The sequence below is a fragment of the Euleptes europaea genome, chromosome 9 (assembly GCF_029931775.1).
Source record: "Euleptes europaea isolate rEulEur1 chromosome 9, rEulEur1.hap1, whole genome shotgun sequence".
Lineage (NCBI taxonomy): Eukaryota > Metazoa > Chordata > Lepidosauria > Squamata > Sphaerodactylidae > Euleptes > Euleptes europaea.
In genome coordinates, this window is record NC_079320.1 from 55842755 (window position 1) to 55854816 (window position 12062).

A 12062-nucleotide genomic window follows, 5' to 3' on the forward strand; every position below is an offset into this window, starting at 1 on the left:
TATTTTATATCCTAAGAAACACATAATTAAAGGCCCCAGTTGTCCAGTTATCACCCAACGTGAGTGTATCATGAGAGATACAATTATAGAAAATTCCTAAGCTGCGTTTATTATTCATTTTAACCTTGTGTAATTCATTTAAAATAGGAATGAACTAAAGTTCATATTGGATTAACGGCAAGCAAATAATTAGGACTCGGGGGAGGGGAAAGGGAGGTCTGTTAAAAAAAGTCAGATCACATGCTTGTTGAATTGCAGCAAACGGGGACTAGTGTTATTTGTTATTTGGGGCCAAGAAGGAAGGTTATCTGGAATACTATATATACTACTGTTTGCAGGCAAAGAAGATGAACAAAATATTTTTCCAAAATATTCTTCCCATATATTAGGAGCAATATTGGGAAGTTACTGTCAAGCCCTTGTTAACAAGTGCCCCAAAGCCAGTAGCATCATGATTGTTAATAACTACAATCAACCTTTTCCAACCTTCTCTCAAAAGACTTTGTTTTTTTATACCGGATAAGGCTTTTAAATGGTCTCTTCCTGGTCATTAGAATGGCTAATATTCTCCTAAAGTTGGTGAGTGTAAATTCTATGGATTTCTTTACGCACATATCGACACTCCCTATCAAACCATGGTTTATTGCCAGTTTAAAGACCAGCCCTTGATTGAGGTGATATTTTGACCAACAGGTGTTTGAAGAGATGGAAAATTTGCTCCAAAATTTTGGATTGGCTAGTAGATAGTAAGCTGGGATATAAGTGCCTGGCATTCGTTTGAGTAATAAATGTTATGGGCTTTGGGGACTAGTGTATTATGTATTCAATTAATTCAAATTATATCCACTCTCTTTTCTACCCAAGGCCGAGATCAGAGTGGCTAACAGTCATTAAAACAGTCCAAACATAAACCACTGCAGAAATGCTATATACATGAGATAATGTCTGAGGCAGTGTGTATGCCTGATTCTCAGATGCATATGTGAATATTATCACCTATATAGGTAAAGGTAGTCCCCTGTGCAAGAAATGGGTCATTACTGACTCATGGGGTGATGTCACATGATGTTTACTAGGCAGATTATATATGTGGGGTGGTTTGCCAGTGCCTTCCCCAGTCATCTACACTTTACCCCCAGCCAGCTGGGTACTTATTTTACTGACCTCAGAAGGATGGAAGGCTGAGTCAACCTTGAGCCGGCTACCTGAAACTGACTTCCGTTGGGATCGAACTCTGGTGGTGAGCAGAGCTTTGACGGCAGTACTGCAGCTTTCTACTCTGTGCCATGGAGCTCCTGTCAGATATAGCACCCTACATTTTGGGTACAATGAAGGGGAAAGGCATTCATACTGCTCTATCACAGGTATGGTATATCTGCATTTGTGCATGTGTGATCTGACTACTGGATGTGACTGCTGACAATAAAAGTATCAGTGTGCAGCACCTGTCTTATAGAACCACCATCATAGACTGAGGGATGTCATTTTGTTTTTAAAAATCCATTCATTTTGTTGCATTCATTATTGCAGTCACTTGTTTTTTGGGAAGAACACATTTCAGCGTATACATTTAGACTGTAACTTGTTTTCCTGCAAACTGGAATTAAATTTCCCAAGATCATATCCATTATCCAAAGGACAATTTCAGGTAGATAAGAAGGAAGGTCCCAGTTTTATAGAAAACATTCCCACTTGCCAAGCTTAGGCAGGTATTTGGATTCCCCCAAAGTTAGGCAGAATTACACAGCAGGCATAGGCTGGTATTTGGCACTTCTATCTAGCACACTTTTATCCTCCCCTTCACCCAAGCAGCTCAGGGAGGAATTAATGGGGTTCCCTTCCTCGTTTTAGGTCAGACTGAGAGTGAGTGACAGGTAGGGCTGTCGATTCGGTTCGTACGAACTGAAAAAACAGATGAATTTCCCCCGATTCGGCGGTTTCCAGTTTGGATGGAACTGAATTAAAAAAAAACGGGAAAACGATGAGCTGAATTTGGAGAGTTCGAGCGGACGCCGGATAAATCCAGCAAATTCGGGGGCTCAGAATCAGCAGCATAACCGTCAGTTAGTAAGCAGCATTCTCCTGTGGCCAATCGGTGGCCAAGCTGGGTCTTCTTCTGGCCAATCAGTCATGGTTGAGTGGGTGAGCCCAGCTGCTGCACGGCCCGGGGAGAGAAAGAGTTTGTGTGTGAGAGAGAGCCCCCTGTTGGGGTTGCGTGTGCACATTCGCTCCTTTCCGCGGCTCCTGGGGGGCATTTTTGGAGGTAGATGTTCCAAACTTTCAGCGTAGCTTCAGGGGGCCCTTCTTGCAAGACCCCCCAAGTTTTGTGAAGATTGGATCAGGGGGAGCCGAGATATGGGGCCTGGAAGGGCCCCCTCCTTAATATGCATCTTTATTACATTTTACAGCCCACTCGTGCCTTTCCATGGCTCTGGGGGGGGGCATTTTTTGAGCTAGACATTCCAAACTTTCAGCGTAGCTTCAAAGGGCCCTTCTTGCAATACCCCCCAAATTTAGTGAAGATTGGATCGGGGGGGTGAGATATGGGGCCCGGAAGGGGGCCCTCTCCTTAATGTGCATCTTTATTACATTTTACAGCACACTCGTGCCTTTCCACGGCTCTGGGGGGCATTTTTTGAGGTAGACATTCCAAACTTTCAGCGTAGCTTCAGGGGGCCCTTCTTGCAAGACCCCCCAAGTTTTGTGAAGGTTGGATCAGGGGGGGGGGAGATATGCCGTCCCCCCAATCCATCCACTGGACTGATTGCGAGCAGGCAAGATCCTTCCTGTGCATCTAGAGAGTGGCAAATCAAAGGCAAAACCTCCCGTGCATAAATGGAATCATATTGGATTACTTCTGAGAAGACATCCACAGTAAGACCCATTTTTTCTGTGTGTGGGGGGAAAGCAGTTTCTCTGGGTGGGGGGGAGCCAAAGAGGGCTTTTGCCCCTTCTGCCGAGGGAGGGTGCCCGCTCGCCTCTGCGGGAGTGTGTGTTCTGCTTTTAAAGTTTAAAGTTGAGTCTGTGTGGCAGCTAGCGACGCGAGTCTCTCCATTTGGGGGTTGCAGCAGCAGCCGAGCCTGATTGATTGGAGAGGTGGGGGGTGAGACAGACTTGCTTGAGACTCTCCATTGGCTTTGCAAGTACACCTCACATGCATTGGATTCCCCCCCCCCCGTTTGGGGTGCAGCACGGCGCCGTATTGGTTGGAGAGGTGGGGGGTGAGACAGACTTGCTTGAGACTCTCCGTCGGCTTTGCAAACGCGCCTTGCGCGCGTTGGATTTTTCCCCCATTTGGGGTGCAGCATGGCGCCGTATTGGTTGGAGAGTTGAGGGAGGGTTGGTGAGACTTGCTTGAGACTCTCCATCGGCTTTGCAAATGCGCCTTGTGCGTAGGGCTGTTAAAATAAATTCGATTGAATTCGGATTCGGCATAATTCAGCCCGTTTTTATTCGGGCCGTGCCAAAGTCGGAACTCCTCCACTTCGGATCCCCGAAATTCGGGGGGATCCGGAGTTCAAGGGAAAATTCGGCCCCCCACGTGCCTTCAGGGGGATTCCCTGGAGGCGCGCGGGGGGGCCTTTAAACAGATCTGCGCCTCCCAGCTGTTTAAAGGGCCCCCCAACAAGCCCCTGTGCGCTGTCTGTGCAGGCAGCACAGAGGGGTTTAAAGACCCACCCGCCCGCCTTGCTGGGACTCCCGGGAAGGCTGGGGGGGCTGTCAAGCCCCTCTGTGCTCTCTGCGCAGAGAACGCAGAGGGGTTTAAAGACTCCCCCAGCCTTGCCGGGACTCCTGGGAAGGCTGGCGGGGGGCTGTCAATCCCCTCTGCGCTCTCTGCGCAGAGAACGCAGAGGGGTTTAAAGACTCCCCCAGCCTTGCCGGGACTCCCGGGAAGGCTGGCGGAGGGCTGTCAAGCCCCTCTGCACCGTCTGTGCAGAGAACGCAGAGGGGTTTAAAGACTCCCCCAGCCTTGCCGGGACTCCCGGGAAGGCTGGCGGGGGGCTGTCAATCCCCTCTGCGCTCTCTGCGCAGAGAACGCAGAGGGGTTTAAAGACCCCCCAGCCTTGCCGGGACTCCCGGGAAGGCTGGCGGGGGGTTGTCAAACCCCTCTGCGCACTGAGCGCAGAGGGGTCTAAAGACACACCCCCAGCCTTGCCGAGACTCCCGGGAAGGCTGGCGGAGGGCTGTCAAGCCCCTCTGCACCGTCTGTGCAGAGAGCGCAGAGGGGTCTAAAGACCCCCCCAGCCTTGCCGGGACTCCTGGGAAGGCTGGCGGGGGGCTGTCAAGCGCCTCTGTGCTCTCTGCTAAAGACCCCCCCCCAGCCTTGCCGTGACTCCCGGGAAGGCTGGCAGGGGCTGTCAAACCCCTCTGCGCCCTCTGCGCACAGAGGGGTCTAAAGACCCTCCCAGCCTTGCCGGGGCTCCCAGGAAGGTGGGCGGGGGGGTTGTCAAACCCCTCTGCGCTCTCTGCACTAGGGGCCCTTTCGTTTTGTTCAACGAGCTGCATGAATTAAATACTGAATTGTGCCCACAAAGGGGACTCAGCCATGGGAACAAAGACAAAACAACTCATTTAGTTTGAGTATCAAGAAGGCCACGAATAGTAAGCATGTGATGATGAACAGGTGCAGGGATTATGGTTATATGCAAACACAATCCCATCCCAACCACATGTCAGGGACCCTGGAGGATGACAGCTAGTTTAAATGGGAAGCCATATGCCCTTTTTTTTCTCAAGATCATCAGCATCCCAGAGATGTAGCTGATGCATCCCTCTGAGGTGACAGAACCATATGTCCCCATCCCAAGGCCTATTAATATAACTCTGCTTTTCTGGAGGAAGCCAAGGGGACCAACCCTTTCCTGCTCCTTGCGAGTAGTCCCTACCTGGATCTCAAATGCCAACTAACTTATGGCATAATGGTACACATATAATTGATATATGCTTAAAAAAAACTTTTCCACAAGTGCTTTAAGGTCAGAAACAGGGTTTGGTGTTTGTGTTTTCTTTGCCATGATGGAAGAAAAACTCAAGAAAGGGCCTTTTTGGTCATGGCACCAAAACTATGGAAACTGACTTTACCCAAGTTGGATGAGAAGAAGAAGAAGAGTTGGTTTTTATATGCCGACTTTCTCTACCACTTAAGGGAGACTCAAACTGGCTTACATTTGCCTTGCCTTCCCCTCCCCAGAACAGACACCCTGTGAAGTGGGTGGGGCTGAGAGAGCTCTAAGAGAACTGTGACTAGCTCAAGGTCACCCAGCTGGCTTTGTGTGTAGGAGTGGGGAAACAAATCCAGCTCACCAGATTAGCCTCCGCCGCTCATGAGGAGGAGTGGGGAATCAAACCTGGTTCTCCAGATCAGAGTCCACCGCTCCAAACCACCGCTCTTAACCACTACACCATGCAGGAGAAGCAGGAACACTCTTAGCCAATGGACAACAAGGGCAGCTGCTCTGGGCCCCATGCTATTGGGGGCCCACAACCACCCACAGTCCCACCCCAGAGGGGTAAAGAAGAAAAGCAGCAGTCCCCACCACTGCCACTCATATCCAGGGCTTGGCTAGCTGGCTCAGCAGCAGCTGCTTGTGCCCACTTGGTTTAGGCTGCTGGCTTCTTGTGATGCCTCCCAGATGCCTCACATGGAGCGATGGCTGCCCTTGCTTGGTCCCAGCAGGGAAGGCTACTGATGGCCCTGGTGAGGGGTGGCAGCAATTCTGGTCTTTAGCCCAGGGCCCCAGAATCTAAGACCTCCCCAATGGGAAGGCAGAATAAAAATGTTCTAAATGAATATATAAACAAACTCAGTGGTCTACTGAGTTCCACTTGGAGGCAGGGTAAAATCCCCTCCTGGCCCCATCAATTGGAAATGACCTCAAAGTCCACAGCAAATCAGGTTGCCAGAGAAAACTAAATCAGTTAGTAAAGGCAGACAGGTGGAGCCAGGCACTGCAAAAGAAGGGCAAAGCATTAAGGCCGGGTCCTTTTTCTAGATCCACAGAAGACCAGAGGGGTGCCTTCTTTTCGCAGGTGATGTGCAGTTGGCCATGCCCCCACCTTATTCAGATGTCCAGCAGCTGCCTGGCAGTAGTGAGGTGAGCCTGAGAGCACCGAGCCAGGGCCGCTACTGGAAACAACGAACAACCTTCTCTCTCCAGCCCCATTTCAAGCATGACAGACATCCCATTAAAGGCTGAGTTCCCGATGGAAGAAAAGCAATGGAAGTCTGCCAGTACAGCAACTATCACATCAGCTGGACTTGGGAGTCTGCATTAATAGAGGAATTAACATTTCACTTCAAATGACCAAAAAGGCCTTGTGACACCATATTGTTTTTGGAACAAATGTTTTGAATTGATTTGATACGTGAATGTTGACTCTGTATCTGTAAATCCCTCTGCACAACATTAATCCCTTGGACTAGGTTTAACAATTTTTAAGTATAATGGCCATTGATTGTAATACTTACGTTTACATTGTTATACAAGCCAAGATAAGTTATTATTTCATGCCATGCTCTCACCCTTGTATATTTTAAAAGTAATTGTCATTTTTTTTGTCTTAGATGTATCTTTTTTGCTTTTTTGCTGTTTGCCAAAAATCTATTAAAATATAACTATATTTGTGGTACAATCCACAGTAGAGTTACACCCTTCTGAGGCCATTGAATTAAAAGGACCTAGAAGGGTTTAACTTTGCTTTAGGTTGCACTGTTTGTTTTTTACCAAACAAACACCCACAGCAAACAGTTAAGTAAAGGAAATGAAAGGACAAGAAAGTAATCATTGCTCTGTTCTACCAGTCAAGGACAGCAGGTAAAATCATGTATGACTACCCACAATTTGTTTAGTTACTTTAATCCAATACTAAATCCAGTGTCAAGTAGCACTTTTTAGGTTTTTAGGTTAAATAACACCAGGAATAAATTACTAGCATAACAATATTTTTCAATGCCTTGCAGTGCAGGACTAAGCAAAGTAACTTCAATGAATCCAGAAGGGTGTAACTCTGCTTCTGATTGCACTGTTGGTCATGTACAGAGCTCTAGAGATGTATATACCTAGCACATCAGACCATGAGTGCTGGTCCATCAGTGAGAAACATAGGAATAGATTGTAATATTAGTGGTATAATACCAGTGACCCAAGTTGAAGAAGGAGAGTTGGTTTTTATATACCAATTTTCTCTACCTTTTAAGGGGAATCAAACCAGTTTACAATCTCCTTCCCTTCCTTTCCCCACAACAGACACCTTGTGAGGTAGGTGGAGCTGAAAGAGTTTGGAGAGAACTGTAACCAGCCCAAGGTCACCCAGCTGGCTTCATGTGTAGGAACGGCCCGTGGGGAAACCAACTCGGTTCAACAGATTAGAGTCTGCTGCTTATGTGGAGGAGTAGGGAAGTAAACCTGGTTCTCCATCTCAGAGTCCATCACTCTTAACCACTACACCACACTGGCTCTCTCTTTACTGAATTTAGTTTAGTTTTAGGACTAACTTTGAAATTCTGCCTTGGACCAAAATGTTATTACTGTACCAAAATGATATTTGTTAGCCTATTAAAGGCAGATGTAAAATACACAGCTTTCCATTCCCAGAATGGAAGGAGTATTAACGGTAGGTTGTAAAGGTTCTTTTCATTAGGCTCCAAGTAATAATGAACATTTATAAAAGAAAAATAGTGCAGTTAAAACATTTCCACTGAAGGCATTTGAAGTGAAAGTTTCCTCATTAGTCATGTTTAAATATGGGTCAGGAGCTATCAATTCAAATATGCATCCATAATTCCCTACATAAAAGAGTAATTGTGTCAAATCATTCCCTCTCCCCTTGCTATGCTGTCTGCCTTGAGTTCTAAGATCATTTACGACAGCCGTGCGGCTTCCCCTTTAAAACCCCCTGTGCTTGCAATGTTTCAAGCTGAATCCTCATTTGTAAACAAAATGGTGATTCATTATTGAAGCTGAAGGGCATAGTTTTACCTGGATGTAAATTTATCATTTTTTAATGCCTCACAGCTTGATGCTTGAAATCTCATCAAGCACTCTGAAAGCTTCCTTGACACAGATTGATGACCCAAACAATTAACTTAATAAAGGAATCAGCAAGCGTAGGTTGGCACTGAGCACAGGGAAAATGGGCCAAAGCGATCTCTAATGCAAGTCCAATGAAATTAAAAGAGTTCCATCCGGGATCTGTCTATTTATTTGCTTTTGCAGAAGAGGATAAATTAGACTCTTGTCTTGTTCTTCTGCTATGCTCTTTGCAGGATAAACTTGACCACAATGAATCAATATTTTGCAGACAGAGAGCAAAAATGAAATTGCCTCATATGTTGCAATACAGTAGAATGGCAAAAAGCATTTGGCAAACTTTCACTGTCTAAGAGAGAGCCAAAGTAGTGTAGTGGTTAAGAGTGGTGGACTGTAATCTGGAGAACAGGGTTTGATTCCCCATTCCTCCACATGAGTGGCGGACACTAATCTAGTGAACTGGGTTGGTTTCTCCACTTCTCCACATGAAGCCAGCTGGGTGACTCTGGGCTAGTCACGGCTCTCTTAGAGCTCTCTCAGCCCCACCTACCTCACAGGGTGTCTATTGTGGGGAGGGGAAGGGAAGGTGGTTTGATTCTTCCTTGAGTGGTAGAGAAAGTCAGCATATAAAAACCAACTCTTCTTCTTCTAAGGAAAAGGATGGCATAAATGCTACTTTTAATCTAACCCTGTTCATCAGAACTTTGTCAACAGAAAAAAGCAAGTTCTTAAGAAGTATAGCAGAATCTTGTATTTCAGACAGGGTATGTTAAGAAAAGAAACTACAGGGAGGTATCTGAAATCTTGGAAGCACTTTCACTATGGTAAGGGTCATAGGGAATAAACTCCACAGCTAACAGCACCTTCAATATCCTTCTTTGCCCAAAGACGAGATTTAGCTGAGAATCAAATGAAAGACTGTTTCGTTTTGGCTCCAGGCATAGAAGCCCTCATTCCATTCACAGTTGACCAAGCAGGGCAGCAGGACACAGAAGTGGGACAGAACATTTATCTGAGCACAATAATATGATGCATGGAATCAATGGCAAAATAAATCCCCCTGAAAATTACTATCATAAAGAAAATCCTTTCAGGTCAAGAAAGCATCCTGGATTTGTGAAGCATATGCCAACATGGAAGGTATACAGTAGCAGCATAGTCTCTCTGTTATATCCAAAGGATACACATGTGGCCTTTACACATGCACCTCCCAGTCCTAGCATAGAATCCTAAATCTGTGTATGCACAGGTGTACACTTGGGGAAATAAGGGGGGGGGAGAGAGAAGGACTTCACTTGAACTAAATCAATCTTTATTGGATACCGTGATAGAAAAACAAAGGAAGGCAAATTTTATAAGCCACAACACAATAAAATGCAGAAAACTGGGAAATGCAGTGGACAGTGACAAAAATATTCCTAGATGTTAAGCTAGATGTGCCCACCCATAGCTAGTTCAAGTGGAATCCAAGTGTGGATATATATGTGATGCTTTTTTTTTTGGACTGGCCTTCCACAGTGGGTGGAGAGGTTGCCTTCACCTATAACATTTAGGATTGGAGACTTAATTTCAAATCTAAATTCCATAGTTTGGGTCTGTCCCCTACATCTTTGCTATCTATTGGCCCTTAGGCCAGAAGGCAATCTCTTGGTAGAGCACTGGAGGCTTCAGATCAGGGGTGGGGAACCTTTCTTCCGCCAAGGGCCATTTGGATATTTATAACATCATTTGCGGGCCATACAAAATTATCAACTTAAAAATTAGCCGACCAAGCCCCAAGCAGGCAGCTGCCCCAGATAACCCCCCCCCCCCAGTGGGGGCAAGCAGGCAGGCATCCAACCGGTGGTGCCTTTGCCCACCTGGTGGCACAGGATGGTCTGTTGCACCAGCCGGGTGTAGCCATCCAGCTACACGCCGGAGTTGCTCCTGCTCCGCATGGTCGGGGCCGGACTCTACAGCCAGCTCCTGCTACCTCCGCCTGCAGGGATGAAATGAGGACACACTGGCTAAGAACTTGCCCCCCACCTCCGTGCATTCTGGCCCTGCCCCCTTTAACCTCTCCATTGTTGCCACTTTCGCCCCCAGACTTCTTGTAGTACAGAGGGAATGTGTTTCTCCGTGGTCCGGGTGGGAAAGGGTTAACACAGTTTCTTGGGCGGTCCTAGCAGCTCCATAGCTAACTACTCTTCTGTAAGGGAGGGGGGAAAAGGTTCCTTTTCTCTGCAAAACAAACTCACATCTGCCTTGAATAGTGGCTTTTCCTGTTCTTGGAAGGGGGCGGGTCACCAGTCTTAGATCCTCCTGAGCTAGAGATCTGCCAGGACCCATGAAGGGCCAGACCAAATGATTTCATGGGCCTTAAACGGCCTCTGGGCCTGATGTTCCCCACCCCTGCTTTAGATCATCAGTCGGTCCTTGCTAGGCCTCGTAGAGTGTGCTCTACGTTAATGTTTGGCATTGTGCCTCCTACACTTCCATCTTATTTTTATCAGGGGGCTTTTCTTTTGGCCAGGTTAAATGCTTTTCCCTTCACTGTTTTGCTGAGTAGATTCTGAGGAGTAGCTTATTCAGTTAGACGGCATCCTTGGGGATCTGGTGCAATTGAAATGTTGCTCATATTTTCTTTGATTGTGTGCTGGTGGCCCCTTTGAGAGATTTCTGGATTCAGACAATGATTGCTTCTGGTGCTTTTTCTGCTTCCTCAGGGGTGTGTGTGTGTGTGTTTCTATCTGATACATTTAGGAATGCATGTAAGACAGTCTTATTCCAGAAAGCATTTGGTGGAGGCTGAATTGGTTGAGCAGATTTGATTGCTCTTGCTCAAATCCTATGTGTTTTCCTTAAATTTATAATTTGTGAAATTTAATCAGTATTTAAATTTTGCTGATTGTTTATATCTGTGACCCTGCAACCTAAGGTTGGTACATTATTAGACACTATTATTATTGAGTCCATGGAGATAAGGTGGGATGAATTGTTTTATCTAAATAAATAAATAGTAGGGCTGGAAACTGACATCTGGCTACTGTAGGGAATAGTCCCTACATGGGAATATAGGACCATTGACTGGAATCCTTTTTGCTTCCATGCTTTGGAAACTTGTGTACTTCCTGTCCCTCTGCCTGACTTTTGATACAGACTAACAGTTCAGTCCTAAACAGAGGTACACCTTTCTAAATCCGTTGAAGTCAATGGCTTTAGTATGGTGTACCTTTTTAGGATTGTTAATCATTCAAGAGCACGCCACAGTTGGCTCTGAGCAGATAGAACTTGCACTGAGGTGGGGCAGTCTACCCAAAATACAGTTGTAGTTACCCTCTGAGGTAAGAGAGCAGTAACAGCCCCTCCCCACAAGTGCCTGCTATTATGGCTGAATATCACGTCCTCAGTCAAGAGAGATGTAAATGTCTTATACATTACTATATAATATATTAAAAGGCCCTTAAGAGATTGCTCCATCATTATTATACAAAGAGGCAGTTACCCTTTTTGGAAACCGATCATTAAAATGAAGCAATGTAAAATGCTGTGCGGTTTCATAGACCTATCAGCAAAGAAAACACTGCTACAGCAGTAAAACTTGCCACCTTGTGGATGACACTCGGGAGAGATTCTTTAACAGATGTTTCCCTGAGCAAATATATACTTTGCCTAGTCTGATGACGCTGATCTTGAGAATTCTTGATTTGAGTCGACACTTAACAATTCTTCAGCAGCCTCTCTTTTTTTTAAAAGCCTCTTAAAAAACATGAGCTCTGGATTTTTCCTTACCAACAGTTGAGGTGTGCCCCAGTCCCTTGTGATGAAGCTGTATCGCAGTATTTTGGCACGCACGAAAACGGAACTATAATTAAAGGGGATGCCAGCAATCTCTGCAACTGAAACAGGCAAGCCTGCCATGTTTGTTTCTGTCTCTGTGAAAACACCTTTCACTGAAGTGACTGGGGACCGCCATAAATCACTTCTTGTGTCCCATGTATCACTTGCTGTGCCTTTCAATAAAAGGCTTTTGCGCTTATTACTTGGAAAAGA

The 12062-nt window shown here is 46.1% G+C and overlaps 1 protein-coding gene across 1 annotated transcript in view; it reads left to right on the forward strand.

Moving 5' to 3' along the window:
- Positions 1-6047: 6047 nt before the first annotated feature.
- Positions 6048-12062, forward strand: part of NEIL3 (nei like DNA glycosylase 3) — a 48959-nt gene continuing 42944 nt past the window's right edge. Inside the window, exon 1 of the mRNA XM_056855064.1 lies at positions 6048-6095. Coding sequence (XP_056711042.1) covers positions 6048-6095 — 48 coding nt within the window. The remainder of the gene's footprint in view (positions 6096-12062) is intronic.